The sequence below is a fragment of the Aspergillus pseudodeflectus genome (assembly GCF_044049435.1).
Source record: "Aspergillus pseudodeflectus strain CBS 756.74 chromosome Unknown BJX68scaffold_13, whole genome shotgun sequence".
NCBI lineage: Eukaryota > Fungi > Ascomycota > Eurotiomycetes > Eurotiales > Aspergillaceae > Aspergillus > Aspergillus pseudodeflectus.
In genome coordinates this window covers 114,417-142,142 of record NW_027263789.1, presented here as the reverse complement: position 1 = coordinate 142,142, position 27,726 = coordinate 114,417, and the positions used below count along the sequence as shown (strand labels likewise).

At 52.7% G+C, this 27,726-nt stretch overlaps 10 protein-coding genes across 10 annotated transcripts; 9 read left to right on the top strand and 1 right to left on the bottom strand.

Annotated features, from left to right (window-relative positions):
- The first annotated feature begins 12 nt into the window (after positions 1-12).
- BJX68DRAFT_43768 (dipeptidase) lies at positions 13-1,632 on the top strand. Its single transcript, XM_071049163.1, has 3 exons — positions 13-269; positions 322-481; positions 532-1,632. Exons 1-3 carry the CDS (start codon positions 71-73, stop codon positions 1,430-1,432), a joined length of 1,260 nt encoding a protein of 419 aa, XP_070900912.1. The 5' UTR covers positions 13-70; the 3' UTR covers positions 1,433-1,632.
- Positions 1,633-2,006: 374 nt separating this feature from the next.
- On the top strand, positions 2,007-2,554 carry BJX68DRAFT_265011 (uncharacterized protein; the record flags this gene model as incomplete). Its single annotated transcript, XM_071045127.1, has 4 exons — positions 2,007-2,081; positions 2,169-2,242; positions 2,309-2,353; positions 2,431-2,554. The coding sequence occupies 4 exons, from the start codon at positions 2,007-2,009 to the stop codon at positions 2,552-2,554; spliced, it is 318 nt and encodes a 105-aa protein (XP_070900911.1).
- Positions 2,555-2,902: 348 nt separating this feature from the next.
- BJX68DRAFT_265010 (tyrosinase family protein) lies at positions 2,903-4,168 on the top strand (the record flags this gene model as incomplete). Its single annotated transcript, XM_071045126.1, has 4 exons — positions 2,903-3,033; positions 3,096-3,221; positions 3,273-3,395; positions 3,445-4,168. 4 exons carry the CDS (start codon positions 2,903-2,905, stop codon positions 4,166-4,168), a joined length of 1,104 nt encoding a protein of 367 aa, XP_070900910.1.
- Positions 4,169-4,232: 64 nt separating this feature from the next.
- On the bottom strand, positions 4,233-5,321 carry BJX68DRAFT_43757 (urease accessory protein UreG). The gene is made up of 3 exons (XM_071049162.1): positions 5,045-5,321; positions 4,894-4,992; positions 4,233-4,837 (listed from the first exon to the last, which is right to left on the bottom strand). Exons 1-3 carry the CDS (start codon positions 5,203-5,205, stop codon positions 4,297-4,299), a joined length of 801 nt encoding a protein of 266 aa, XP_070900909.1. The 5' UTR covers positions 5,206-5,321; the 3' UTR covers positions 4,233-4,296.
- Positions 5,320-8,038, top strand: BJX68DRAFT_43773 (putative MFS sugar transporter). Its single transcript, XM_071049164.1, has 6 exons — positions 5,320-6,253; positions 6,309-6,530; positions 6,577-7,108; positions 7,158-7,465; positions 7,518-7,748; positions 7,805-8,038. Exons 1-6 carry the CDS (start codon positions 6,043-6,045, stop codon positions 7,921-7,923), a joined length of 1,623 nt encoding a protein of 540 aa, XP_070900908.1. The 5' UTR covers positions 5,320-6,042; the 3' UTR covers positions 7,924-8,038.
- Positions 8,039-8,495: 457 nt separating this feature from the next.
- On the top strand, positions 8,496-9,488 carry BJX68DRAFT_265007 (uncharacterized protein; the record flags this gene model as incomplete). The annotated part of the gene is made up of 4 exons (XM_071045125.1): positions 8,496-8,589; positions 8,678-9,077; positions 9,145-9,360; positions 9,443-9,488. The coding sequence occupies 4 exons, from the start codon at positions 8,496-8,498 to the stop codon at positions 9,486-9,488; spliced, it is 756 nt and encodes a 251-aa protein (XP_070900907.1).
- A 546-nt stretch (positions 9,489-10,034) lies between these two features.
- ireA (bifunctional endoribonuclease/protein kinase IRE1) lies at positions 10,035-13,762 on the top strand. The gene is made up of 2 exons (XM_071049161.1): positions 10,035-13,171; positions 13,221-13,762. Exons 1-2 carry the CDS (start codon positions 10,203-10,205, stop codon positions 13,675-13,677), a joined length of 3,426 nt encoding a protein of 1,141 aa, XP_070900906.1. The 5' UTR covers positions 10,035-10,202; the 3' UTR covers positions 13,678-13,762.
- Positions 13,763-15,057: 1,295 nt separating this feature from the next.
- BJX68DRAFT_265005 (putative SNF2 family helicase) lies at positions 15,058-19,210 on the top strand (the record flags this gene model as incomplete). Its single annotated transcript, XM_071045124.1, has 14 exons — positions 15,058-15,187; positions 15,244-15,517; positions 15,566-16,340; positions 16,392-16,412; positions 16,460-16,517; positions 16,597-16,684; positions 16,736-16,855; positions 16,905-17,066; positions 17,141-17,218; positions 17,276-17,363; positions 17,413-17,608; positions 17,673-18,380; positions 18,447-18,661; positions 18,719-19,210. 14 exons carry the CDS (start codon positions 15,058-15,060, stop codon positions 19,208-19,210), a joined length of 3,405 nt encoding a protein of 1,134 aa, XP_070900905.1.
- A 271-nt stretch (positions 19,211-19,481) lies between these two features.
- On the top strand, positions 19,482-23,186 carry BJX68DRAFT_274746 (NPA1/URB1 family protein). Its single transcript, XM_071047719.1, has 5 exons — positions 19,482-19,665; positions 19,714-21,492; positions 21,544-22,337; positions 22,389-22,715; positions 22,765-23,186. The coding sequence occupies exons 1-5, from the start codon at positions 19,530-19,532 to the stop codon at positions 23,080-23,082; spliced, it is 3,354 nt and encodes a 1,117-aa protein (XP_070900904.1). The 5' UTR covers positions 19,482-19,529; the 3' UTR covers positions 23,083-23,186.
- A 526-nt stretch (positions 23,187-23,712) lies between these two features.
- BJX68DRAFT_43710 (uncharacterized protein) lies at positions 23,713-26,479 on the top strand. Its single transcript, XM_071049160.1, has 3 exons — positions 23,713-23,947; positions 24,029-24,138; positions 24,204-26,479. The coding sequence occupies exons 1-3, from the start codon at positions 23,850-23,852 to the stop codon at positions 26,309-26,311; spliced, it is 2,316 nt and encodes a 771-aa protein (XP_070900903.1). The 5' UTR covers positions 23,713-23,849; the 3' UTR covers positions 26,312-26,479.
- The last annotated feature ends 1,247 nt before the right edge of the window (positions 26,480-27,726 follow it).

Genomic DNA, 27,726 nt, shown 5'->3' with positions numbered 1-27,726 from the left:
TCCAGCCCGACGGACGTTGATCAACAACGGGACGCCTGACTCCTCCACTTCGAACTCAAGTTTATCCGCGATGGAGAAAACGGCGTCTGAACTTCCTCAGCATACTTCCGCTGTTTCTGCAGCTCCTGCCCAGCCGGCCGGCTGGAAGCGACGCGTCTTTGGTGTGGTCGCGGTTAGTCTGATCGCATGGTTTGGCCTCACTCGTCTACAGACTTGCGGCACTGCTCGGGATCCGGTTGAGGAGGTATTGAGTCTGCAGCCACTGACAGGTAACGACAATTGATATCTCTATGTGATGATTGCTGACACTCAGGGCTCGAGACGGACACAATGACTTTCCCTTCTTCCTACGCAAGTACTACCACAACCACATCTACCAGAGCAACTTTTCCGACCAAATCTCACTACCCTACCATGTCGACTTTCCCCGCCTAGCCCAGGGCCGAGTTCGAGGCCAATTTTGGAGCGTCTATATAGATTGGTACAGCGCCTAGACTCCAAGACCAGCGGGGAGGACTAACAGCAACTCAGTAACGACACCGACCCGGAACCAGACTACGCCTACGTCCATGACACCCTTCAACAAATCGACCTTGTTCGCCGGCTCGCCGAGCTTTACCCAGAGCACCTCGAGCTCGTCCCTGATACCACCGCCTTCCGACACACCTTCGAAACCTCCCCTTCCAAGATAGCCAGCTTCCTTGGCGTTGAGGGCCTGCACCAGATCGGCCACAGCCCAGCCACCCTCCGCCTCTATCACTCCCTCGGCGTTCGCTACACAACCCTGACGCACGCCTGCCACAACAAGTACGCCGACAGCGCAACCCCCAGCACCCCACGGCACAATGGCCTCTCCGCCGCGGGCCGGGCAATGGTCCTCGAGATGAACCGCCTCGGTATGGCTGTCGACCTCGCACATGTCTCTGCAAAGACAATGCACGATGCCCTTGATACCTCCAAGGCTCCAGTGATCTTCTCTCACTCCTCCGCTTACGCCATCTGCCCTCATCCTCGGAACGTACCGGATAATGTCCTCCACCGGCTTGCTGAGAACGATGGTATAATTATGATTACATTCCTTCCGGAATATACACGCTGTGATGATCCCGCGAGTGCGACACTGAGTGATGTTGCGGATCATATTCAGCATGTAGGCGAGCTTATCGGGTATCAGTACGTTGGTTTAGGGTCGGACTTCGATGGGATGGAAAGAACGATCAAAGGACTGGAGGATGTCAGCAAGTATCCGGATCTAATAGCGGAGCTGCTGAGGCGGGGAGTTAGTGTCAAGGATGTCGCCGGGGTCATTGGAGGGAACATCTTGAGGGTCATGGGTGAGATTGAGAAGGTGAGCAAGCAGATGATTGATGATGGGATTACGCCTTTGGAGGATGATGAAGTGGATGATGAGGTGGACAATGAAATGCTTTAGACGACTTCTAAGAATGATGGCGCTTTGGATTGCTCTAGATTGTTATGAAACAGGCGTATGGCTAAAACAACTTGATGCTATGGCAATGACATGCCACATGGTTCCCAACTTCCCCGTCTTCGGGGGCTCAGCCGCGCTGCTAACAAACAGAACCCGAATGCATCCATTGTTTCTTCGCTTACAGGAGTCCAACTGTTAGCCGAATGACCTCTCAGCCGCCTCTAACTGTCTGGAGCTGAGCACATATGCAAGGAGAACTAATGCCTGCCGAGATGTAAGCTGATGCAATACCACGCGTGAACCTGATGCAACAAGAGTCTTATTTTCTGAGCCGGATATATGGCAGCCATCATGGTTCGTATTAGAGTGCATCCCTTGCAATCTCACCCCCCTTCGTTTGATGTACGGAGTAATTCTGGAGGAATGCGCCCATCAAGCAAGGGATGTGAGTCGTCTTCAATCTCTGTTCGCAACACCTGTCCTTCTCCTTCACCAATATTATCAACATCGCGAGACTCAATTGCAAGAGCCAAAACCGCACCGATATAATCTCACCAAGAACGTTGTTATCAAGATGCGCGCCATCAAGCTTTCCCTCAGCCTCCTCTTCCTCATCGCCTGCACCTCCACAGCCACCAAGACGACTACGGTAAGCACAAACGCCACGATCGAACCTGTCATATCCACATAGCGGAGGCGTCGAGGCAAAGCTAATTGCGGTCATACTCTTGGATAGATCGGTCTGGAGACGGAAGAGACAAGTCGCGGTGTGATTGTCCCGATGGATGATTGCTTCGGGATCGATGAGTAGTGCGTCGTCACCGCACCCTGACTATCCAGATTGATGGAAGAGCGAAGGTTCTAATTTGACAATAGTGAAGTGTATACAGTGGCCATTACCAAGAAATGCCGGTTCTTCGCGTGGGTCCCCGCTTCTTCCCCATTCTAAACTCAATCGAGTCCAGAGTACGAGCGTAAATACTGATGAACTATGGTAGAGGGCCAATGTGCACGGGCCGCAACGCTTTGCTCCAACCGGGCGAACACTCTTCCAAGGACCCAGTGCCCGTCGGAAGCGTGCTATGCGAAGAGCCGGACCTGTTCTCGTCAGTCGTGGCTTAGGGGGAGCGATGTACCAAAATACTTGGCCGGAATAGGTGACCCATTCCGGCCATTTATTATGGTCCGAACCTGAGCCGTGCGGATACAATTACCGATGTCAACCCTGTCAATTGTGTCAATCTTGTCAACTATATGTTCCTATTGCATTTACTATTTGGATAGACCTGTTAATGGAGTCCCTTGCTTGCGTATCTTTTTGAACCTACCCCATCGTCATTCAACTATGTTCGACAAGAGCTCATGATAACTATAAAACCTGGCTGCTCGTCGTTCCATATACTCACTATCAACAATCACAACAATCACAACACGCATCAACAACCACGCCAGACGCAGCAGTTCAGGAAGATGCATCTTACTTTCGTCCTCGCAGCCCTGGTGGCTGCTGTTTCAGCGGCACCAGCAGCCCTACCCCAAATCCAGGATGAGGAACCAGCTCAGCAGTGCACCAGAGACCGAGCACTAATCCGCAAAGAATGGTATGTCGCGCTCGCAAGCCCGGCTTATGGTCTACTTGTACGGACCTAGCTAACCGAAACAGGGGAGCCCTCTCCGTAACCGAGCAACAGGGCTACATCGACGCGGTCTGGTGTCTGCGCGGTCTCCCCTCTGTTCTTCCAAACGAGGAGTATCCCGGTGTTCGGGACCGGTTGGATGACTTTGTTGCGTACGCTACTCAGCCAGCAGAATAGCTATAGAGGAAAGCTAACCGGGACAGCACGCACATCAACTACACAACCGTCATCCACAAGAACGGCGTCCTCCTCCCCTGGCACCGTCACTACATCCACCTCTGGGAAACAGTCCTGCGCGATGAGTGCGGGTACCAGGGTAGCGTTCCGTGCGTCTTCCTTCCACATCTCAAGTCCAAATACTAACAACGAGGGTAGCTACTGGGACTGGACCAAAACCCCAACCCTATACGACAACCCGATCTTCGCCCCCTCCTCATCCGAAGACCCCAACATCGACACCTCCCTCTCCGGCGACGGCACCTACGACGTAACCGAGCAACTACTCCGCGACCCCACCATCCTCGGCTTCCCCGAAGGCCGCGGCGGCGGCTGCGTGACCGACGGCCCCTTTGTCGACTTCCCCGTACACATGGGCCCATTCAGCTTCTTGCAGGCGTTCCCGTACGCACCACTCCCACCCAACGCCTACGAGTACAACCCGCGCTGCCTGCAGCGGAACCTGCAGCCGGCTGTTCTGGCGAGCTATAATAATGCGACGACTGTTGATATGTTGCTGAACGCGCCGGATATCGATGGGTTCTTGGCTGTTCTTGACCCGAGTACGTCCGGGGTAATGGGGGCGCATGGCGGTGGGCATGATACCGTGGGACCGACCATGGCGGATGTGTTTGCGAGTCCGCAGGATCCCGTGTTTATGCTGCATCATGGGATGGTGGATCGGATGTGGGCGCTTTGGCAGGGGAATGGTGTTGACAGGGTGTTTGCTTTGAATGGGACGGCTGTTATCAATAACCCGCCCGGGGAGCCGCTGGTTACGACGGAGACGGTTATTGAGTTTGGGATTTTGGATCGGCCGAGGAAGATTGGGGAGCTTATGGATGCTCAGTCTGCGGAGTATTGTTATCGGTATGATGCGTGAGGTCTCTGTTCTTGCTTGAAGTGACTTTGATCGTATGGGGACTTTTCCTTAAAAGCGGGGTGGTGTATAAATGTCGGCATGTACATAGTGCTGTTTTAAAGTTTAATATTGTTCAGGTGGAGAGATACCTAAGCTTCGACGCTTCCTGACCCTCTCGGTGCCCCCTCCTTCCACCGCTGCAGACTAAGCTCATAAGCACCGCTCGCCTTCCAAGCGCTCAAGATCAGATTGACAATATGATCCATCCCCTTTCCATGCTTGACAACGGCAAACACCGTCGGCCCGCCCTCACGCATCTTCGCGGCATCGCGCTCCATAACAGCCAGATCCGCCCCGACAGCCTCGGCAAGATCAATCTTGTTCACAACGAGCAGATCCGACCCCGTAATGCCCGGTCCGCCCTTGCGCGGCACCTTGTCACCCCCAGCCACATCAATAACATAGATGATGTAGTCCGCGAGCTCGCGCGAGTAGTTGGCGGCGAGGTTGTCGCCTCCGGACTCGATGAGGAGGAGGTCGGTCTGGAATTGCTTTTGGAGTTGTTGCAGGGCGAGCAGGTTTGCGCTGATGTCCTCGCGGACGGCCGCGTGCGGACAGCCGCCTGTTTCGATTGCGCGGATGCGGTCGGCGGGAAGGGCTTTATTGCGGGTGAGGAATTCGGCGTCTTCGCTGTTTTGTCTCCATTAGAACTGGTATTGCTGGTATGAAAGAAAAGGAGAGGCTACCGGGTAAAGATGTCGTTGGTCACGGCGGCAATGTTGTATTCGTCTCGGAGGGCACGGGAGAGGGCGAGCATGAGGGCTGTCTTCCCTGAGCCGACGGGTCTGTTCGCATTAGAATTGAGAAAGCGAAGTGAAATAGAGACAGCTCGCGTACCCTCCGATGCCAATGGTGAAAGCACGATCCTTCCAGTCACGCCCCTCAATCAGAGGCATTTCACGGTTGATGTACGAGCCCGGGCCATCGAGGATCTCGTGCGAGTGGCCATGGTCGGCAATGTTGTCGTGAGAGTGTGAGTGCGAGTGAGAGTGCGACATCTTGCTGAGTATACCTTAGCCGTGAAAATAAGAAGCTGCCCTGCGAAGGTGGTGTGGTGTGGTAGTGCTGGTGAGGGGTCTTGGAAGGTTGTTTTTCGTGCCCCGCTCGCGGGCTCATCTCCCGTTGGCTGCCCGTCTCCAATGTCCACGCTCTCCTCTCCTCTCAGGCCTCTCCCAAGACTCCATTTCAGCCAAAAGGATTCCGCTTACTCGCAAGCTTGTATCCTCCGTGGCGTGTTGGATGCTGCTACAGCCTCCCCCAGAGCGAACTCTCCCCATTTGAACCACAACCGCGATGGAACCGCCGCCGCCTGAAGGGCCCCGCGGAGTCTCCCCGACCCAGGCTAAATGGCACGTTTATCCAGCCTTCACGCGAGCCCAAACGCTCGGCACCTAAACCCAAAGCGACCCTCCTGTTCCGCTCGAGGCAGGCCTTGCGGGCTTAGACCCTTCCTTGGTCAACGACCCGGGTTGGTCCGCCGGCCTGTGTGAAGGGGAGGCCAAGTTGACCAACCCCACGGGGAAGCTTCATGCCTGCCGTATCCATCAAGGAGGCAAGCCGGTCCTCTCGCTTCGAGCCAACTCCTGCAGGTTTCTGACGGGGATTTTACCCGCCAACAGTTTCTCATTTGATGAGGGCTAAACATTGTTGCACCAATGCATTCTTGCTTCGACGTACTCGGCTGAAGGCGTGTTTGAGACATGAGCTGCGTATAAACTATCCTCGGGTATATAATTGAGCGTGTCGCCCGATGGACATGCCTCCACTTCCAGAGCATCGGCCTTTCACTCTTCTACTCTCCATCGTGCCACTCACTTGCTCTTCATCAATTCACCATGGTTGCCGTGGGTAAGCAGCGCGAGGAGGATCTCGCGGAGCCCATCCTCGAGACTCTGATCGCCAATGATCGCACGCCGTGGTACAAGAAGCCGAATCTGCGACTCCTGTACCTGATTCTTTTCCCAGCCTGCATGGGTATTGAGATTACCTCTGGATTTGATTCTCAGATCATCAACACCGTCCAGATCGTGTACACATGGAACAAATGTTTGTTCAACTCCTTGTGTGGCTGCTCTCCCACATACTGATTGGCATCCCCCAGATTTTGGCGACCCGACGGGCGAAATCAACGACGACGGCCTCCCAGAATATGTGATTCCCAGCGAGCTCAAGGGTTTCCTCGGAGCCGCGTACTCTCTTGGTGCAATTCTCTCGCTTCCATTCGTCCCATGGGTTAACCAGCGCTTCGGCCGTCGGTGGACCATCATGTTCGGCTCCTGCGTCAGCCTCGTTGGTGCTTTGCTCCAGGGATTTTCCAACGGCGGTACGTGAATAAGTCGATCTTGAGACAACGAAGCTAATTGATCTAGTCGGCATGTACTGCGTCGCTCGTATCATCCTCGGTTTCGGCATTCCCTTCTGCATTGTTGCCGGTTCATCGCTGCTCGGAGAACTGGGATATCCCAAGGAACGTGCCATTCTCACCTCGCTCTTCAACTCGTCCTACTTTATCGGCCAGATCATTGCTGCCTCGGTGGGCTTGGGCACGGTTACAATCGATACAAACTGGGCCTGGAGAATTCCTTCCCTTCTCCAAATTGCGCCGGCCATGGTGCAAGTCTGCACAGTCCTGCTCCTTCCCGAGAGCCCCCGTTACTTGGTCAGTAAGGACAGAACAGATGAAGCCGTTGCCATTCTTACCAAATACCACGCCGAAGGCGACCGCGACTCTGTCATCGTCAAAGCAGAAATCGCTCAGATTGAGCGAACAATCAAACTTGAACTCGAGGAGTCTAAGCAATCCTGGGCGGACATGTTCCGCACCGCGGGTATGCGACGTCGTCTTTTCATCTCTGCCTGCCTTGGCTTGTTCACCCAGTGGTCTGGAAACACCTTGATCTCGTAAGTGCTAATGGATACGAACGTGTAGTCTGAGTACTAACAACTTCAGGTACTATCTGAGCGACTTGCTTGACATGGTGAACATCACGGACAGCGTCGTCAAGTCGAAGATCAACATCGGCATTGCCTGCTGGGGACTTATCTGTGGAACGGCCCTGGCCCTGACTGTGCCACGCTTCCCACGTCGGAAGATGTACCTCCTTTGCGCCTCGTCCTTGCTCTGCGTCTATATCGCCTGGACGATCTCGATGGAGAGATTCATGACCACAGAGGCCAGGGCGGCAGCCATTTTGACCATTTTCTTCATCTTCCTCTACTCACCCGCCTACAATCTGGGATACAACGCTCTGACCTACAGTATGTCCAAGTTCTCCCAGTTTTCTGAAATCATTCCACTGACAACACCCAGCCTACCTCGTCGAGCTTTTCCCCTACTTCGGTCGTTCACGCGGTATCTCGTGGTTCCAGTTCTACAGCCGTGGAGCCAGTTTCTTCGCCACCTATGTGAACCCCATCGGCCTTGAGCGCATTCAGTGGCGCTGGCTGATTGTCTACTCGTGCTGGCTGGCCTTTGAGGTCGTGATCATCTTCTTCTTCTTCCCGGAGACCCAGGGCCGTACTCTCGAGGAGTTGTCTTTCTGTGAGTATCCACATGATACACCACCCTGGCACTCAGAAACTAATAATCGAATGCAGTGTTCGAGGGCAAAGAAAAGGCCAACGAAGTCGCTGCCGCTGTCCACAAGCAGCTTGATGATCCGGGAGAGAACAAGGCGGGCACAGTCCATACTGAAATCCGCGAGGAGAAGGTTTAAAGTGTGTCTAGGTTAGGGCTTGAATGATGTATGATTCGGGTAGTTTGCTTGGCTATGATGGATGAATAGTACTAGCTGCTGGAAAAGCTGTATGGGTCTAATTATGCTTTTTGATGTGCAGCATGCATAATCACTTGCCATCTAGTGCACCACTCTATAAGCCGAGCACGGTAATAACCCCCCTGTAAATACGAGACTGCTTTGGCTTAGTGTCGTGATCTGGTTCTTGGATGCATTTCACAGGCTAGGCGTTCTCGTATACGTATGGGTTCGGCACCGGGAGATACCTACCTGGCACTCTCCTCGACCGGCTCCAGTCCCAAAGCCCAGAGATTACCTTGTAGCTTAGCCTTTGATCACCGTCTAAAGAGCTGTTATGGGGTACGTACTTAGGACAGACATGAGGAGCGAAACGCCTGTAAAGCCGGTCACGCCCCGCTCCCGGCGTCTTACTAGTATACAAGAAAGCATCCGCTGGTTGCTACATCTTCCTTCCTGCTTCTGCAAATAAGACCTTTCGTCTCTCACTCTCCCATCTCAGATATACAGCATATCCCTGCCTTTCAGCAAGAATGACCTGCGAAGCCTGCCGGACCATCCCACCTGTTATCGCCGAAGGGTATACGCCCAAGGGAGAATCATCTGTCATCGGTGGACTTGGGTTTAGTACATGTATATATTCCATCTACAAACTTCCCCCTTAACCACTCTACCCATAACCAAAGACCCAAATTAACTAACCTCATAAAAAAAGACATAACAGGCCCCCGCACCGCCACAGCAGCCCTACTCGGAATCTACGATATCTTCGGAAACACCCCACAAACAACACAGGGCGCCGACATCCTCGCTACGCGCCTCAACTCTCTAGTCCTAATCCCCGACTTCTTCAATGGCGAGGGCGCAAAGCCCGAGTGGTTTCCTACGGACACTATAGAGCGCCATGGGCTGCTGATGGACTTTGTTATACGCAAGGCGAACTGGACGGAGGCTGCGAAGGGGATGCCGGATTTGCTGAGGGAGTACAAGGAGGTTTTCCCTGGGGTAACGAGGTGGGGTGCGTATGGGCTTTGTTGGGGTGGGAAGGTGCTTGCGCTGGCTTCGGGGGAGGATGGGGGGTGTGGGTTAAGGGGTACGGTGCAGGTTCATCCCGGGTAAGTACCTTTTCTTCTTCTACAAGAAGGCTGGAGCAATGCTGATATTGTTCTGTTCAAACAACAGGCTCATGGATAAAGCCGACGCAGAGAAACTGACGACTCCGCACGCTGTCCTGGCTTCAAACGAGGAGCCGGCGGATGTGGTGCAGGCGTACAAGGAGATCATTGCTGCAAACGGGATTGGAGGGTTTGTTGAGACATATGAGAATATGTGGCATGGGTGGATGGGAGCAAGGGCTGATTTGAAGGGGGAAGAGAGCGCGAGGGAGTTTATTCGTGGGTAAGTTCCAGTCTTCCAAGGTTCAAGGGTCATCCTCGATTCTTCGAGGCTGCTTGCCGGGAAGCTAACGATGATTGGGCAGGTATGAGCAGATTGCGGGGTTTGTCGAGAAGTATCTCTTGGATTGATGGTGAGGCATTGAATACTGTGCCCATGTGTCTATATAAATCGACCAATTGAAGTCATCTTGATAGTATCAGCGTACTTTGTCGAGTGATGCTCTCGTGTGAAGCCGATCAACAGAGATGACAGCGAGCTAGCTCCAAATGGCAAGGCCCGACTCGCCATCCGCTGAAACAGGAGAGGACGGGCTGAGTCAGCCGCGGGAATCCATTCTGGAACCCTCCATTCAGATGGCAGATGGCAGTTGGCCCGTGATTCTTGTCGAGCCCCTTGGCCAGGAGCAGAGCACACAATCGTTTCAATCCAAATTTCAATCTCACTCCCTGCCTCCTCCTTTCCTCTTCATCGCTGCTGTTCGATATTCACTCTCTTTTGCCCTCTGACGACCTCTCTCTCCACTGCTTGCGTTTCCATTCGGTCATAACTCCACAGCCCCGGCCATTTTCTCGTTGTTCTCGACAGATCCCCCGATTGGACGACGGCCCTCGGATCCATTGGTTCGACCCCACGAGATACCTACCAAACCACATTCCCAGGCTCTGTGGACATTCCCTCCGTCCTCCTCCCAGTCACCTCTGGACATAACCAGCCCCCATATATATTCCCTCGATAACCGCTTGAAACTCTCTCGACATCTTATCTGATGAACCGATTCCCTCCACCCCGCCGTGGTCCGTCGTGATATTCTCCCATCTGGCCCACGTTGCTAGCCCTTCAGCATGCGGTGGCGGCTGCCTGGTGCCCGGTCGACCCTTCCCGCCAGCGTCGCACTCCTTCTGATCCCTGTTCTTGTCGCTCCGCAGCAGCTGCATGAACACCACGATGTTCCCTCCGCCGTATCCGTCCCCCTAAGACCGACGGGTCACGTTCCCGTATACCCTTCCCCTCCCTCCGCGTTGAACGTGAAGTCCAACGATGCGAGCGCCCTAGCAACCCTGGCTCTGGCGGGCTCCGGCCGCGCCGTTCGAGCCCCTCCCGCCCAGGCCAGCAGTGCCTCTGCCGGCCTTGCACCGCAGCTGCATGCGCGGTCGCTTCAGGACTGGGAGGTTGAGGACTTTGTTCTGCTGGCGACCGTCGATGGTACAATTCACGCTCGAGACCGCAAAACTGGAGCTCCCCGCTGGGCCCTCGAGGTTCCCAGTAGCCCCATGGTCGAGAGCATATACCATCGAGCAAATCGCTCGAGCTTTGACAGTACTCAACCTGAAGATGACTTCATCTGGATAGTCGAGCCTAGCCAGGATGGCAGTCTCTATATCTTCAGTCCTGACCCGCATGCGGGCCTGCAGCAGCTCGGTTTGACCGTCAAGGACCTTGTGGACGAAACACCTTACTCCGGAACCGATCCTGCCGTTACCTATACCGCTCGCAAAGAAACCACACTATATACCATTGATGCTCGGACTGGTTCTATTTTGCGAGTGTTTAGCTCGCGAGGTCCGATTCCTTCGGGACCGGAGTGCCGCAAGGTTGATGATCTGGATGCTGATCCAGAGGATTGTGAGTCCCCTTCGGGGACTTTGGTGTTGGGTCGAGTCGAGTATGCCGTGGCTATCCAAAACACCGAGACCGGAGATCCGATTTGTACCCTAAAGTACTCCGAATGGACGACCAATAACCGCGATATGGACTTACAAAGCCAGTATATCCGAACAATGGACCAGAGCCATATATATAGTATGCATGATGGAGTGGTTCTGGGCTTCGATCATTCTCATATGGAGCGCCCTCGATACACCCAACGGTTCTCATCCCCCGTGGTCCGCGTTTTCGACGTTGCTCGCCCAATCAGTGTTGACAAGACCGACGGACCCAAGCCTCTCATTCTTCTCTCCCAACCACAGCAACCCCCCGATCCAGACTATGGCTCCCTTGAGGAACGCAATGACCGTGTATTCATTGACTGCACTGAAGGAGGCGGCTGGTATGCCATGTCCGAAGACACATACCCACTTGTCACTGGCAGAGCCAAGGTAGCCCAGTACTATGAGAAAGACTACTTTCGCGGTGGAGAGCCGCTGATGAGCTTGACACCAAGCCAGCAAAGGGATGCGCTCGCAGGCGTCCACTCTCTCAACAGCCCAAGGATGCCTCGTCGTCATATCCCAAGCATATCAGGCTCGTCATCTGCTGATTATTCTAACGATACTCCGAGGGAAATCATCCGTAGCCCGTCCGAGCTGGCTCTGCCACCGGCCTTGCGCCACAGTGCAATTATCCGCAAAGGATGGGACAATGCGGTCGACATTTTCGTCGTACTCATCTTTCTCGTCTTTGGTACATTTATCTGGTTCAACACTCACAACCTAAAAGAGCTCGCCAAGCAAAAGATGGACCTTAAAAACATCATCTCCGCTTATGGGCAAGGACCGCTGTCTACTCCATCGACACCAATTCTCGACTCACATGGTTTAAAACGAGAGCCTAGCACAGTTCGTTCTGTGAAAAATGTGACGGTCGATATTAACGTAGAGGATGAGCCTCAAAATGACGGAGATATGACTCCAAAACCGAGTAAAAGCCGGAACTCTCTCGTGCCTGACAGTACCCCCAGGGTTCGCATCCGCGAGCCCTCGCGAGACCCAGATGGCGACGATGACGTGGAAGAGCTCTCGCTACAAGATGCAGACAAACCTGCTAAGAAGAAACGTCCCCGTGGCCGTCGCGGCGGCAAGAGCCACAAACGTGGATCTAAGAAATCTGAAGACAGTGTCAAAGAGGACTCCGATCACGCTGAAAATGGATTGCAGCCTCCAGCCGGGCTGGCATTGACCCGTACTGCTTCCAACGAGGTCTTTGAGATGGATGGCGTCATCCAGATAGGTCGCTTGAAAGTTTTCACAACACACGTTCTCGGTCATGGAAGCCACGGAACTGTCGTGTACCGAGGCTCATTCGATGGACGCGATGTTGCAGTCAAGCGTATGTTGGTTGAATTCTATGACATTGCCTCCCATGAAGTTGGACTTCTTCAAGAAAGCGATGACCACAATAACGTGATTCGATACTATTGTCGGGAGCAGGCAGCTGGATTCTTCTACATTGCGTTGGAGCTGTGTCCTGGTTCGCTGCAGGATGTAGTGGAGCGCCCAGGTGATCATCCCCAATTGGTCCAAGGAGGCTTGGACATGCCGGACATCCTTCGCCAGATTGTCGCCGGTGTACGGTACCTTCACTCGTTGAAAATCGTGCATCGCGATCTCAAACCTCAGAACATTCTGGTTGCTACTCCCCGCGGCCGCACCGGTACCCGGGGTCTCCGCCTTCTTATCTCAGACTTTGGCCTTTGCAAGAAGCTGGAAGATAACCAAAGCTCATTCCGGGCAACGACGGCTCATGCGGCTGGTACGTCTGGTTGGAGGGCTCCTGAACTGCTTGTGGACGATGACAAGGAACCGGCAATGATGGGCTCCGAGTCTCAGCATACCGAATCCTCCGAGCCAGCAGTTGTGGACCCTCAGACCAATCGACGAGCTACCCGAGCGATCGACATATTCTCTCTGGGTTGCGTGTTTTATTATGTGCTCACTCGAGGCTGCCATCCCTTTGACAAGAATGGCAAGTTCATGCGCGAGGCCAACATCGTCAAGGGGAATTTTAACCTTGATGAGTTGCGGCTCCTTGGCGAATATGCGTTTGAGGCTGATGATTTGATCCGCTCAATGCTGTCGCTTGATCCACGTAAACGGTATGTTTTCTTTCATCCTCTTTCAGTTATGATATGCTAATCCTTCTAGTCCCGACGCAAGCGCCGTCTTGACCCATCCCTTCTTCTGGAACCCCTCAGACCGCCTCAGCTTTCTCTGTGACGTTTCGGACCATTTCGAGTTCGAGCCGAGAGACCCGCCGTCTGACGCTCTTCTGTGCCTCGAGTCCGTCGCCGAAGATGTCATCGGCCCGGATATGGACTTCCTAAAACTGCTACCGAAGGATTTCAAGGACAACCTCGGCAAGCAGCGCAAGTACACAGGCTCCAAGATGCTTGATCTCCTGCGAGCGTTGCGCAACAAGCGCAACCACTACAATGACATGCCGGAGCATCTGAAGGCCCACGTTGGTGGGCTGCCTGAGGGCTACCTGAACTTCTGGACTGTCAAGTTCCCAAGCCTGTTGATGCGTTGTCATGGGGTGATTGTTGAGTTGCGGTTGACGAAGATTGATCGATTTAAGAGGTATTTTACGCCGGTTGAATAGATATATACATCGGTGTGTATGTGTGGATAGTTTGAAGATTATTTATTGCCTGAATGTAACTTCTTTTATGGACATTATTGAGAAAGCTACGCTCTGATCGTAGGACAGCAATACCTCGCCCTAGCATATTGCCTCTCCTCAACAATGAGGTGAGGGGATGGAAGGTGCCGTCAATCGACGAGCCGCTTTATCCGTCTTCTGCCACGTCGCCCTTGAGCATGGTTGTAGAGTGACCACTGCCTGGAGCTGACGATTAGCCAGATTCTCCATTCGACCCAGTCACGGCTTAGGCAGAGCATTTTCTAGTGTACGCAGCTCTTCAGACGCTAATCCAGCTAATACAGTACCCCCATGAATTTGGTGAGAAAAGCACGCGTACAAAACGAAAGGTCCCAGGATCTATGTAGTATGTGGGTCGGACCTACAAAGCCCTTCATACGCTCCTCAACCTCTCAAATCATATTATGACAGCTGGTAGGATCGCAGACGTTCTTTTAGATGAGGTACACTTGAAAGAGTCCCCTCAGGGCTCATTTTGCTCAATAGGTCAGATGGAAATGCTACGAGAGACTGTGCTCTCACAAGTCTGTCACTTCGGACTGAGAGATGGCAACGATTCTAGACCTCGAAACGAGAGAGAGAATTTTGAATCGTCAGAGCTGAGCTTAATTTAAGCTTATCTCGCAAGTGAGATTTATCATCTATAGTTTCTCCATGTGCTGCGCATCGAGGGACCCACTCGAGAGATCATTCCTCATCGACATGCTTCGTTTCTTCTCCTGATTGAGTGCGCCTACTCATGACTCCATGCTCTCTTCCTCTGCGGCTTGACTTGGAGGCTACGCATGCTCACAATCCTGTTCCCCTGGTCTCAGCTGTGCTCTCATCTCCCATCTCACCTCACTATAAAAACATCAAATCGTTCGATCACCCCTCCTACAACCTCGTCGCTTCAGCCCACAGTCCGCTGGGCGATACGTTTTCTCTTCTCATATCTCACACTGCCCCGGATCCTCGACTATAAATACTGCCTCCCTATCTTTATTCCTCCGTCCCCTTTCTTCCTTCTCCACTCATCTCCTTGACATCAGCCGAGCCCCCCAGGCCACAGCTCCCCTCGAGGACTGTCCCGGTTTATCCCTCCTCTCCTACAAGTTCGATCTCAGTCTCCTCTTCCTCCCCTGCCTCTTTCCTCTTTTACATCGCCTACTACGACTTTCCAATATCTTTCCCTCTCTTTCTTTCTCACTACTCACCAAACCTCTCGAATCTTCTGCCAGCCCGTGTGTCCTCGTCTCCTCTCACTACCCTTCTCTGACTCCACATCTCGTCACCCAAACAAGCAACGCCTCAGGCTTACGCTCACCACGACCTCCCAACATGGACGTACAACCTATCCAGAATCTGGAGCCAGACGCCGCTTCGCTGGCCGCAGCCCTAGCGCGGAAGAATCCAGCATACGCCAAAGAGGCACTTTCACGAGCTCGCGTCGCTTTCGTACAGATACCTGGTGAGTGACAACTATACTTTCCAGTCTTGTCCGGAAACTGACTACCTTGACTATAGACCTAACCAGCCAGGTTCATCCTTCGCTAATCCTAGCTGTCGACAACGGTGTCGGCATTGTACCTCCCCTACCTCACTTAGCCGGGTTTGATGGGCAGGCTACGGGCGAAACATTTAATCTTCAGCACACGCTTCCAGATAACTACTCAGGCTCAGCTGTTGGAACGCTCAACTATGGAGAAGCGGCCCAAGTAGAAGTAGACCAGGGGGCAAATGAAGAGGAAGATGAAGAAATGGCAGCCCGAGAAGCTGCAGACCAAGCCGAATTAAAAGAGTAAGTCATTGGCCATTGTAATATTTGCAGGCTACTTACACGTTCCAGATGGAAATCCGTTGAGGAATGGTATAAGCAGCTCCAAAACCCGACCCCTGCCGACGAAGTTCGTTACGCAAAAGCAAAGAGACGGCTGGAGATCCGCAATAAAAGGTCCGAGAGTCAGAAGCATCTTCAGGAGAAGGAAAAGGAAAAGGAGGCTGAAGAGGAGGCCGAGGCCGTGGCCCAAGAATCTGAGGACGAGATGTTCGTTCGTCAAAATGATGAACCAGAAGCTTCAGCATCGACAGAGCCATCTAGGGGAAACAATGCTGAGCCTGTGGCTACTCCTGCCCGACCTACGAGAAAGAGAAAGGCCCAGAATAAGATAACTGCCGAAGAAAAGAGGAAAAGCATGGCAGTGGGATTTGAACCCATCCGACGAAAGGCGAAAGGTAAGAAGACCCAGCACCCCGGGGGACGGGGTACAAAGCGCAAGGCTGCTCCCACGAAGGGCAAAAAAGATGCGGAACCCAGCAGAAAAAAAGAGAAGAAAGAGACCCCGGATGATGAACCCGACGTTCTCTTGAATCTTCGAGCAAATGTCATCCAAGAGGCCCATGATAGTGCCACGCTTGCAGCGCCTGAGACCTTTACTGCAGGGACTAGAGACCAAGCAGTATTCCAGATGATTGCCGCTATTCCCGCCGCAGATCAGGAAGAGGCGAGAAGTGACGGACAGAAATTGAAGGAGGCTCTGAGGAAGTTCAACCACAGGGTCTTGTCCGATAAACAAGGCGGCTGGAAGATGAAAGGAGTTAAGACCAGCATGTTCAATTACCAGGTTAGAAGCATTCTTCCCTGCCTAAAAAAACAGCGACTAACACAGTCATAGGTTTTGGGCTGCGCGTTTATGGTGAGTAGCTTCTCGCTTTCAACCAGCAGTCAAGCTAATACAGAAAGCGTGACCGAGAGAACTCTCCTGAAGAGCCACGAGGTGGTATACTGGGAGACGTGATGGGTATCGGCAAGAGCCTTCAGGCTTTGGGCAGGTTTCCCTTTCGGGTACATTTCTAAAGCGACTCTAATGGTGGTTGTAGTCAACATTATCGATGGAGCTCCCTCAGATCCAGATGACCCGGTGAAAACCACTTTGCTTGTCGTGCCATCACACTTATGCAAGCATTGGTGAGTTGCGACTATACGTGGCAGGCATCACCATAGCTTACTCTTTTCTAGGATGGACCAAATTCGCATTCACTGTGATAGTGAAGCCCTTGGCAGAGTCATTCAGTGGCGCGCAGGCTCCAGGTTTGAATCATTGGATGTCAAGAAGGAACTCGAAAGCTATCAAATCATGTAAGCGTCGTCGATACAAAGGCATATGAGCCATGCTTACACAATCTAGTATAACGACTTACGATGAGATACGTCGCTCGTACCCAGTTTTCAAGCCACCCAAAGCGCTTTCCGATCCGCGGCAGCTTGAACAGCATTGGAAACAGATATACGAGGAGAACTGCGGCCCTTTACATAAAATCAAGTTCCTTCGAATCGTCCTAGACGGCGAGTTTCTTTGCGTTGCAGCCAATTCTCGGCTCAGTACTGACTTGATTCTACAGAAGCCCACATGATCAAGAACAGAGACTCAAGCGTGTCACTTGCTGTTCGCGGCTTGACTGGCCGCCACAAATGGATTTTGTCCGGAACTCCGATCCACAAGTAAGTTGTTCTCAATGACGGAGACTTGGGATAAACAAGCTAATACTGTGGTTCCAGCCACACGGAGGAGTTCTTTCCCCTCCTTTCCTTCATTGGCGTCCCCAAGCTTGGCGAGTATGAAGACTTCATCTCATACTATTGCTCTGTGAGAACATTGGCCTGGATATTTTGACCTTGGTATTGATCGTTCTCAGGATGCAGCAGGTGAAAAGCGCCTTACAAACCTCCTAAGAGCGTTCATGATGCGCCGCACCCATGGCAGCCGATTGTTCTCTCTTCCAATTATTCAGCTCCCTGACATCAAAGAACGGAGTGTTGAGGTCGAGTTTTCAGAAGCGGAATGGTTGATCTATGAGGCGATCGAACACTTCTTCATAGATAGTATCAACGGTTGGCAACCCACGTATTTGGAACCTAATTGTGTTGGCATTTATACTGACCAAGGAATGCACAGCGCTTGGGGACGTATCCCGCTTCAAAGAGCAGCAATGCAGGCAATGCCTTACCATGTTTTTACGGTTACGAATGTTCTGTAGCCACCCCCTAACGGTGCAGCAGCTTCTGAAGGAGCTCCTACGGGGAACTTTGTTGGGACAACTCAAAAAGCTTACACGAGAAGGAGGTGCTGATCCGGCGGACGCCTCTGCCCAGATCGTCGAGTTTATCGAGAAGACCCAGCATCGGTACAAGGACCTGATCCAGCAGAATCAGGCCCAAACACAAGCACAGGAACAGCAGAGTCCCGAGGACAACCCCATGTTCTACGACAACATCGATCTCATTGGAGAGTATTCAAGGTTCATGAAGAAACTTCATGTGGACCAACAGTGGGATGAGGCATTCGATAGGGGCGGATGCGCGAAGTGCGGTTCACCACCAGACAAGCCTGTCATCACCTCATGTATGCACCTATGGTGTGAGGAATGTTTCACTCAAATCTCTATCAACACCGAAAGAGTGGAAACACAGAGCCAGGAGCCCCAAAGTCCGGAACAAGCTCAGCTCGTGTGCCTCAAGTGCACGCTTCCGATAGAGTCTGCAACTCGCTGCTGCTTTGATGCAGCAAAAGAACCAGAGCGACCAGAGCAACCAGTTACACCGGCCGAGCGAAAAGCGAGGAGACAGGCCATGACAAGTGAAAAAGCGAAAGCCAAGAAGAAAGGTAGGCAGAACCAAGGGAACTCCATATATCCCAGAGTTGGTTTGAGCAGAGCTGATTTGAGCACAGCAAAACCCGAGGATGAAGACGATATTGCGGTTCAGGACTGGATGCAGGTCGATACCACAAGGATGCCCGCCGCAAAAATTGCTGGCATCAAAGACATACTCCAGGAATGGAAGAGCGAGAACCCGGCGGCTAAGATCGTGATATTTAGCCAGTTCACCGACATGATCCAAATCATAGCGGATATGTGCACAAAAGAAAAATGGGAAAATCGCTGCGTATGTACATCCCATTGGCATATAGTGTATACAGCGCTCCGACTAACTCATCTTCAGTTGACTGGCAAAGTCGCAATAGCGACACGCCACAAATACCTAGACGAATTCAAGACGAAGGATGAAATTACTATTCTGATTGTCAGTCTTCGCGCTGGGGGAATAGGGCTCGACATGACGGCCGCGCATAAGTGTATTTTGGTTGACCTTTGGTGGAACGAGGCGATTCAGAACCAGGCATTCTGCCGGTTGCTTCGACAAGGGCAGACGCAGACCGTCGAATGCGTGAAAATGGTGGTCAAGGGATCTATCGACGAGCAAATGCTCAAGCTACAGGCGTCCAAGACGGAGGAGATTAAGGGGAGCATGGGGGACGCTGTCCTGAAGAATCGAGACTCTGTCATTGCTCTCCTGAAATTGTTCGCCGACGTTCAAGAAAACCAGAAGGGCCAACTGAGGGTGAAGTCCAAAAAGAGGGACAGGAAGAAGCTGGTGCCACTGAAGATCATGGCCAGCGAGAGGGCAAATCACGAAGCAAACGACGAATCTTGATTATTTGGTGTTATTTGCCGGATCTTGATTCATCATTCGGGACTGAGATATATGCGACTTATGGGATTTAAGGATGATTCGAACAAAAACAGAAAATGTGCACATTGGTTTTGTAACTGGCGTTTCTCGAGCATGGAGGAATCTTATAGCGGCGAGACCGCGGGGCTGGAAAATCGTTGATCCTCAAGCTATGTTAAGGCGGCATTGGAAAAATACCTAAATAGGACAGGTAGATTTTTGCTGCGCCGATCCCAAATTATTCTACGGATGGCTTCGAGCCATAGCATAGCAACATAATCTTATCATATTCAAAGTCACAATGTCTCACGATAATCGCGGAGCTAAGCGGAGGAAGATCGACACTCCGCAAGAGTTGAACGAATCATCCATAACATCACATACGCAACTACGCGCCCTCTTGGTGTTCCAACAAAACCCCGTAGAAGCAAAGAAGGGTGAGCTTATCGTGAAATCATACATGACCCTACTAACCTCCGAACCAGGCGTACGCAAATTTAAAGAGTTCCTCAACTCAATAAGCCAAACAGAAGACGAGGGCGAGAAGGCCAAAAAACTCCGCATCCTCAAGGCCTACTGCGACTCTCAAACCTCCCACAGCAACGAAGAAGCAATCTGCTTCCCAGACCTGATCCAGACATGGAATTTCGCAGACAGCAATAATACTGAAGCATTACTGACCAATGTCCCCTCTGTGCTTGCGCTCTTCATCAAAACCGTCTCGAGCCATCTCGAATTCCGAGAGTTCGGAATCGCCCTGTGCAAGCATCTGCTGGCAAAGGACCAGCTTCGGCTCTTTAATCGCGGGCTGACTGCGAATAAAGTTAAGGAGCATCTGGTCTCGCCGTGTCTGCGTCTTTTGACGGAGATTGTCAGTTTCGATGGTGGGGCTCTTGCTCGACAGCTTTATCTTGTGCGGCATATTACATTCAAGCGCATTGATGTCTTCCTGACGCCGAATAAGGCGCAGCTGGAAGAGGCGGCTGAGGATTCAGGGGCATCGACGCTGCGGCGGAATGCCCAGCGATATGTCCTGGCGAATCTGAGATTCCAGAATGCCTCCAATAAGACCGATATCATTGAGCAGCAGAAGGTGATGAAGGCGTTCCTTGAGCATCTAAGGAAAGATCCGCGAGATATCGTCCTCGACGTTGTGAGGGCGATTGAGAGGGACGTTATTCAGGACAGTGCTCTTCCACGGACCACCAAGACGAAGTTCTTCAGCCGATATAACCTGGAGCGGCTCGTCACTCTCTACGGCTATGACCGGGAATCTGAGCAGGAAAAAACAACTGATGTGTCACTTGCTGACGAGATTCATAAAATCCTCATGACTGTCTGCACCAAAACCGAGCATGGAGTCTTGCTCTCTGAAACAGGCTGGTATCCCAATGGAAGTGACCCCGAGTCGCTTCCTGCGGACGATGAGGCATCCATCGACCTGGGACTCGACTCTGCGGTTTATGTGGACAAGTACCGAGAGTCCGTACCCATCCGGAACGGAATTCTGTCCTACCTAATTCAGGTCCTTCGGCCCGACTCCGACAGTCTCCAGATTGAGCTCTTGCTAGCGATCTTCAAAGCAGCGCCGGAGCTGGTCGCTGACTATTTTACCAAAAAGTCCATGTTCATGGCCGATCCGAAACCGACGCCGGCGTGGTTGGCAGAGTCTACTGTCCTTTTCTCGACGGTTACCCTGCCTGTTCTCAGGAACTGCGGATGGAAGGACAAGCTACCCGCCATGCCACCACCAGTCTCGGTGGTCATCGAGAGCATCCTACCCCGTCCGCTTACACAGAAGGTTCTGTCTCGCTGCCTGAATATGAACGCGGAGATTATCACGCTCTTCGCCGTCAGGATCCTGTCGCTTTCATTCACTAAACTGCGGGCAGTCCTCAAAATCTTCCGCGCCGATCACGGAGTCAGCCAATCACTCTGGACGCAGGCTGCGGACAAGTTGGTCGTGGAGTTTTGTCACCGATGCCCCTTGGTCAAGGATGTTTTGACTCTGTTCCGAAGAACAGCCAAGGACGACCTGCAGCAGCAAGATGCGGTCATGGAGATGCTTGCTTGCTTCTACGAAGTCATCCCGGATGCTGCTCTTGAGGAGAGTTTCGACGTTTCGCTGGTTCTTGTTGATCTGCTGAAGCGGCTGGATGAGGGGAATCTTGATGCGGATGACACTGAGCTCTTGCTCAGCCAACTGCAGAATATCCTCAAGATTGCTCAACAGTCAGCGTCTCTGCGTTGGTGGCAACAACCCGGTAAATATACCCCGCATTCTGATCTAGTAGTCATATCTAATTCGCTAGCAGGATCCATGAAACTCTCCGCTTTCACATCCATTTTGAAGGTCTGCATCAATGCCGCCTCCAAGGAATCACTCAGCGAGACCAACAATCTCCTCAAAAATGTCCTTGCTGAATCCTCCGTCATTCTCCCCTCGTCTTTCTCCGCGCTTCTGTCAAGTTTCGACTCATCAGATTCCGAAACACTCCAGCATCAGCTCGCCTTCTTCGATAACTGCGCGTGCCGAATAGTGAAAAAGCCTGTCCATTATTACGATCTACTCGGATCTCTCGTTGAATCAACCCAATCACTCAGTCCTCTTGTGGCGGCTACAGTCGAACAGTGGCCGTTCATCTTCAAAGCTGGAAATGCAAGCGCTGAGAAGGCTGTCGCTGAATATGTGGCTAGCTTGCTTGCGAAGCTTGGCTCAGCAGGTGAGGATCTGCGAGGTTTGAAGGCTGCTCGTGATGCTTTGGTCGATGCCACGGAGGACAAGAAGCTTAGATCGCGAGTGAAGAAGGCTTTGAAGGGCGTTGAGGAGGTTGAGCAGGATGTTGAGATGAAGGATTCTGAAGCATCCAAGCAGACTGTCTCGGACTCGAAGAAAGACAAATACGAGGTGGATCTTGAAGAGATGTTTGGCGCTCTACCTGTCGAGGGTACTACTCACAATGAACTCTACCGATGGGAGCAGAAGGAGTTGGAGGTTTCTTTGGAACAGGGCCGAATTTCAGAACTCTTCCTTTGCTTGTGCTCTGAGCACGAAGAGGTTCGGCGCCAGGCGCTGCCGAGTATATCGCGCTTCATGTCGAAGCTGAAGGTAAACCTTTCTCGGTTTTACCAATTATTTGCTGTGCTAACCCCATAATAGGAATCCAGCTACCCTGAATGGCGAACCGCCTATACTCTTTCAGGAGAACTGCTCGAAACAGTGAAACAGATCGGACTCGACTCGCCTGTGCCTTGGATCGTAGGCGAGTGTGCTGCCAACTGTCTCTCTGTTCTCTTGGATCCTATGCATAAGCTTTACGGAAAGGTCAACAAGTTCCTCCAAAAGGCCCCTTCATGGGAGGTAGAGAAGATTCCCTCGTACTGGATCGATAAGATCTTCCTGCATGAGCCGGAATTGGACGACGGATATTTCGAGGAAATCAGTTGGTTACTGGATCTGCTCAGAAAGGGCCTCCGCACGGAAAGAGTTCGTTATCCGTACCCCTGGTCACAAGTTCTTAATCTAACACATATAGGATATGGAAATCTACCGCCGAGCCAACGTTTTCGAGCGAGTACTGGCCTTCTACGAGTCCCCGAGCGCCGGCTTCTCCGCGAAGAGAAAAGTCCTGCACCTTGTCTACCGGGCGGTCCAAGTCCAAGGGAGCACAACGCTTATCACGCGAGCGGGGATTATCAGCTGGATACAGTGTCAGCTCCCAGAGGTGACTGGCAGAGACGCCTCGGTTCTCACGGCCATGGCGCAGTCGTTATATGAATCTTCGGACCGCGACCGGGCGGAGACGTGGAGTGGAGGGGCAGTGTCACGCGCTGTTGAACACATCACTGTGTAGATGTCAATGGAAGAGATACTGGATATTATACCCATATAGCATTCTTAGCCAGAGCATAGTTGGTATTGTTGGCCTAGCAAAATGTGCACATACGTTTCTCTGGATTTACGTGGATTATATGCTTCTATTTCCAATGGATAATCAATTTCAGCACTTTTCCATGCGGTTCTTGATGCTGGGACTGTAACATGGAGCACTGTTGTGTGGCCTACGTGGACCCGGTGGTGGGCGCTGTTGTGTTGTTGGCCGTTTTCTTTCCCTTTAAGTGCGAAACTTCAGACTTCAACAACCTGCATTGCTCACCCACCGACCGACCTTTCGCTTTCCTCCCATCCCTACTCAACCCGGTCCTCCAAAGCTTCACTGTTATACAATCTCTCTTCATTGCAAATCGCTAGAAACACCTCTCCCCCCAGATTCTTCCCTCTCCTCTCGCCTGCTGCCAGCTCGGCAATCTCCTGCCCCTCATCCGCACCTCAATCTCCGACCTGACTTTTCCCGACCAAGCGACCACTTTCCCCTTGCACCACGAGTCTTAGCACTTGATTTTGGCAATCCTTTCCCGTCGCTACACCGTCCGATCATCATTTATCACCTTACCTGCCTTCACCTCCCCTCCAATTGTCTTTCCTCCGCCTTCGTCGCCGCAGCTCCGACGCACAGCTAGCGACTGGCAATAACAACTCCTCTCCCAGCGTCTCAAGCGGTCGGATCCAATGAAAAATTCGTGAGAGCCTGGGAATAACACATAACACTCTGCCATAGCCATGGCGCGACGCTACGATATTGATGAGCTGCTATGGCTGCGCTCATCGCCACTGGTCACGAGGCCAGCTAATCTGCCTCCGGTAGAAGATTGGATGGGGTACAGAGCTCTCTACAACGCTTTGCTCATTATAAATCTCATGTTATGAGCGCCGATTACTGACTGTCAATTGTTGTATAGCCCACTCCCCGATCCGACAACACAAAGAAAATCCAGCAATAATGCCGAACCGTCGGGTCGGAGGCCAAGCCTTTTCGAGACCCGTCATATCTCCCGCAACTCCGCTTCAGGTGAGAGCTGGCTGTCGACGATTGGGTCGAGCCTCGTTGGAAAATATGATTCTAACTCTGCGCAGAGGATATCATACTCGGACCGCCTAAGACTGCCTTCGCTTCCGCCTCTCGCATACCCGGTAAAGGATCTATTGACGCTACGGAACGGCCTTTGAGGCAAGGCGAGTCGGATGACCCCAAAAACAGTAATTTCAACCTCCGAGACAAGTTCTTCAAAGAACGAGATGGTGGAGACCGAGACTTTGCGGGCCGCGATGGCAAGATGGGAACGTTTAATAACCGACGCGGGGAGAAGGAAGATTGGAATAACGGCCGCCCACGCCGCACTCTAGGCCCCGATGAACAAGAAAGAAAACCACGACGCACCGGAGAGTTCGACCGATGGGAGACTCGTGACCCGCGCGACCCCAACTCTGACCGTGCCGCGAAAGATAAAGACGGGCGCTTCTTCACTCGGCGAGAGGTTCCACCGGGGCGCGCTAGACACGAAGGCAGTTGGTTCCGCGATGACAGCACACAGGAAGCACCTGACACGGAAGAGGAGAAGGCTTCGCTCCGCAGCCGTGATTGGCGCCGTGACAGACAAGGTGCTGATCGTGACTGGAACCGAGGAGGCAAGTTGGAACAAGAGCCAGAGTGGCTGGATTCCACGGACCGGGATGAATCTCGTAGAGTCCATACACAAGAAGATTTCGAGCGCTGGAAGGAAAAGATGAAAGCCGGATCTTCCCAGCCTCCACCGGAGGAGAAGAAGGAATCACATATCGAGCAGATTCCCGAACCTGTACAGAATTCGGAGAGCAGGCCTACCGATGGCGAGATCTTTAGTCCTAGCGGCGCTGCTCTTCAGGACTCGACAATGGAGCGCTTTTTTGGCCTTTTGGGTGACGCAAAGCATGCCCAAGATATGGGTGTGCCTCTTCCGGCAGAGCCGGCCATCAAGAAGGAGGCTGCGGCATTCTTAGGAAAGCCTGGCAAATCTTCTCGCTTTGCTGGTCTTTTCAGTCCTCCGCTGGGAAGCCCTGGCAAAGAGCCCGAATCGCCAATCAGTTCCAAGTCGCCTGCTCCTCCCCCAATGCCCATCAATCCCTCGTCCACCGATGCGGATCAGGAGGGGTTCCAGCGCATCTTACAAATGCTTGGCGGAGGCAAGTCGCACAATGCTACGCCGCATAATGACCCAGCTCAGATCAATATCCAAGCCAATCGCCAGCCTTCGATGGTTCCAGCCGAACAAACTCGAAGCCCAGTGACGTCTCCTTTGCGGGAACAGGGTCAGCGCCCGGAACAAATGCAAATGCCTTTCCAGGACACGCCATCCCGTGGCCCAGAGCCAGGCGTAAAGGAAAACATATATAGCCAGGAACCCCAGCCACGAGACCGTGAGCATTTGCTCCGATTGATGCAACAGGTCAGGGTTAGTCCTGGTAGTGGCCAAGGCCAAGGTCCTCAGCACCAGCCACAAAGCGCTGGCCCAACTCCTGGATTAATGAATATTCCGGATGCAATGCCACACCCTCCTGGAATTGGGCATCCTGGTCCTGCTATGAAGGGACCCAACTTCCTGGATGACCCTGCCATTGCTACTATGCAGAGATCCGATGTTGAGCAGCTTCGACGAAGGAATGGGCCACCATTGGGATACTTTGATGAAGTTCCCTTCCCGCAAGCGGCCCAGGTTCCAGTGACTCCTGGTGGTGGTCGCGGTCCACAAGGACAAGCACCACCTGGTATGGGCATCCAGCGTCCTCCTGGCTTCGAGCACATGCCACCTCCGGGCTGGGGAGGCCATCTGCCTCCGCCACAGCAAGCTGGTCCTCCCGGTCCTCTAGCTCCCCCTGGGATTCCAACTCCGAACAGAGGCGTCAACCCTAACTATATTCCCAACGTGATGCCGCTACATGGAAACCTGCCTATCAACGATCGCCAGCCGTTCCCGCGTGGTCCTCCGCCCGGAATGATACCACCTCCCGGATTTATGAACGGCCCCCCACCTTCTGGTTTCCCACCTATGCCGCACGGCGGAGAGAACCTAATGGGTCCATTTGATGGAAACCCAGGTCTCCAGGGACCCCCACCGTCGTCTAGGCACTTGCTCGATATGTTTGGACAGGTTGGCGGAGGCGATGCGAGGGGCGGTGGCATGGTAGGACCGAGACAGTTTAGATAAGGCACGGCCGTACGATGTAGGGGCGAATGAGAGCTCATCAACTTGCCTTTCCGACGTCTGAGGATTGGAGGCGCACGGCAAGTCTGTATATTGTTCTTAATGTGCCGCTGAACCAGGGAACCATCCACATGCAGAACCCATGTGAGAGTAATAGCGATTGTCGATATCTCAGGTCATGTACGCGGATTTTTGCGAGAGCTCGTCTTTATCTAGGCCGAGATAAACCCCAATCAATCTATTGCGGACAGAGTGCTGTTTCTTGTAGACTGCCCAAGTGTGGTGGGGGACCTTGCGTAGGATAGCTGAGCGGGTGTTGCTCCTCTAAGTAAATATTCTCAACCTTCATCATCTACTACTCCGCAGCCTGCCATTCCAATCCTCATCTTGTCCTTCAGCTCGTTTCCCATCTCTGTTTCATCAAAACTGTATACTCTTGCCATTCTTCCATCATACCCAGGCTCGTGAGAGGCTTGCAGGCTCCCGGTGTAAGTGGTTTGTTGAATGCATGGGATCATGCAGACAAGCCAGCAAATCTGCTCACCCACTCCCCAGCCTCTACAATCTGCCCCATCACCACACCCGCACTCGAAACACATTCACTCATCAACTAGGGTAACATGCACACTTCCTTCTCCATCTCCGATCTAACCCCACATCCTCGTCTCAAGCGATCTAACAATGCAATGCACTACCCCACAGCACGAAGTATGATGGACGAGATCGACCTCCAGCTCTGTCTAGACATAGACCCGATCGTGAGTCCTTCTTCCCAGATACAGGCTTCAATGAGCCGAACCTTTATTGTCAACAAAAAGTTTGTTTACTAAATAACTTTATAGATCCGTGGTCCACCACGCCCAACCTTCAAGCTCCGTCCAGGAAAGCGTTCCGCGTCTGAAGCTGCCTATGACGATGACGGTGACAGAGCTGGTACTGGTAGCCGCGACGGTAATAGAAAGGAGACTACTTACGGAACTACCATCCATCATCCTCACAACTACCAGTCCAACAACCACACTACCCCGAACGATGGCGACCCACATGGACATGGACATCCAGACCGACAGCGAGACGGAGAACTACATCTCGCCCTTCCGCCAAGGAAACGAGTCCGCACTTCGCTATCGGTTCCAGTACTGGGGAGGAAGGGCTCGCTTCAGGTGGAGGGTTGCAAGGATCAAGTTGCGGAGGGTGTATCTGCGGTGGATGTAACTGGGCCTGATAACGGAGGTCGTGTTTCGAAGAGGGCTTCGTTTCCGAGTGTTCTTGACTCGTCGCAGGGGGCGGGCTCTTCGAGTTCGGGCGTGTGGTCTCGCGGCGAGGAGAACGGTACACCTGCGCTGTGTCCAAGTAGTTCCATGGGTCTTGATGTTGACATGGACGTTGACAATAATAACGACGAAACCGATGCCTCG

Coding starts and splice junctions, on each gene's coding strand:
- BJX68DRAFT_43710 (XM_071049160.1), top strand. CDS start 23,850: ATGGCGCGACGCTACGATATTGATGAGCTGCTATGGCTGCGCTCATCG. Junction 23,948..24,028: donor CCGGTAGAAGATTGGATGGG/GTACAGAGCTCT, acceptor ATTGTTGTATAG/CCCACTCCCCGATCCGACAA. Junction 24,139..24,203: donor CTCCCGCAACTCCGCTTCAG/GTGAGAGCTGGC, acceptor AACTCTGCGCAG/AGGATATCATACTCGGACCG.
- BJX68DRAFT_43757 (XM_071049162.1), bottom strand. CDS start 5,205: ATGTCGCACTCTCACTCGCACTCACACTCTCACGACAACATTGCCGAC. Junction 4,993..5,044: donor TTCACCATTGGCATCGGAGG/GTACGCGAGCTG, acceptor TAATGCGAACAG/ACCCGTCGGCTCAGGGAAGA. Junction 4,838..4,893: donor ACCAACGACATCTTTACCCG/GTAGCCTCTCCT, acceptor GAGACAAAACAG/CGAAGACGCCGAATTCCTCA.
- BJX68DRAFT_274746 (XM_071047719.1), top strand. CDS start 19,530: ATGTCTCACGATAATCGCGGAGCTAAGCGGAGGAAGATCGACACTCCG. Junction 19,666..19,713: donor CCCCGTAGAAGCAAAGAAGG/GTGAGCTTATCG, acceptor CCTCCGAACCAG/GCGTACGCAAATTTAAAGAG. Junction 22,716..22,764: donor AGGGCCTCCGCACGGAAAGA/GTTCGTTATCCG, acceptor TAACACATATAG/GATATGGAAATCTACCGCCG.
- ireA (XM_071049161.1), top strand. CDS start 10,203: ATGCGGTGGCGGCTGCCTGGTGCCCGGTCGACCCTTCCCGCCAGCGTC. Junction 13,172..13,220: donor TCGCTTGATCCACGTAAACG/GTATGTTTTCTT, acceptor TAATCCTTCTAG/TCCCGACGCAAGCGCCGTCT.
- BJX68DRAFT_43773 (XM_071049164.1), top strand. CDS start 6,043: ATGGTTGCCGTGGGTAAGCAGCGCGAGGAGGATCTCGCGGAGCCCATC. Junction 6,254..6,308: donor CGTGTACACATGGAACAAAT/GTTTGTTCAACT, acceptor GGCATCCCCCAG/ATTTTGGCGACCCGACGGGC. Junction 7,749..7,804: donor TCTCGAGGAGTTGTCTTTCT/GTGAGTATCCAC, acceptor AATCGAATGCAG/TGTTCGAGGGCAAAGAAAAG.
- BJX68DRAFT_43768 (XM_071049163.1), top strand. CDS start 71: ATGGAGAAAACGGCGTCTGAACTTCCTCAGCATACTTCCGCTGTTTCT. Junction 270..321: donor GAGTCTGCAGCCACTGACAG/GTAACGACAATT, acceptor TCAGGGCTCGAG/ACGGACACAATGACTTTCCC. Junction 482..531: donor TGGAGCGTCTATATAGATTG/GTACAGCGCCTA, acceptor ACAGCAACTCAG/TAACGACACCGACCCGGAAC.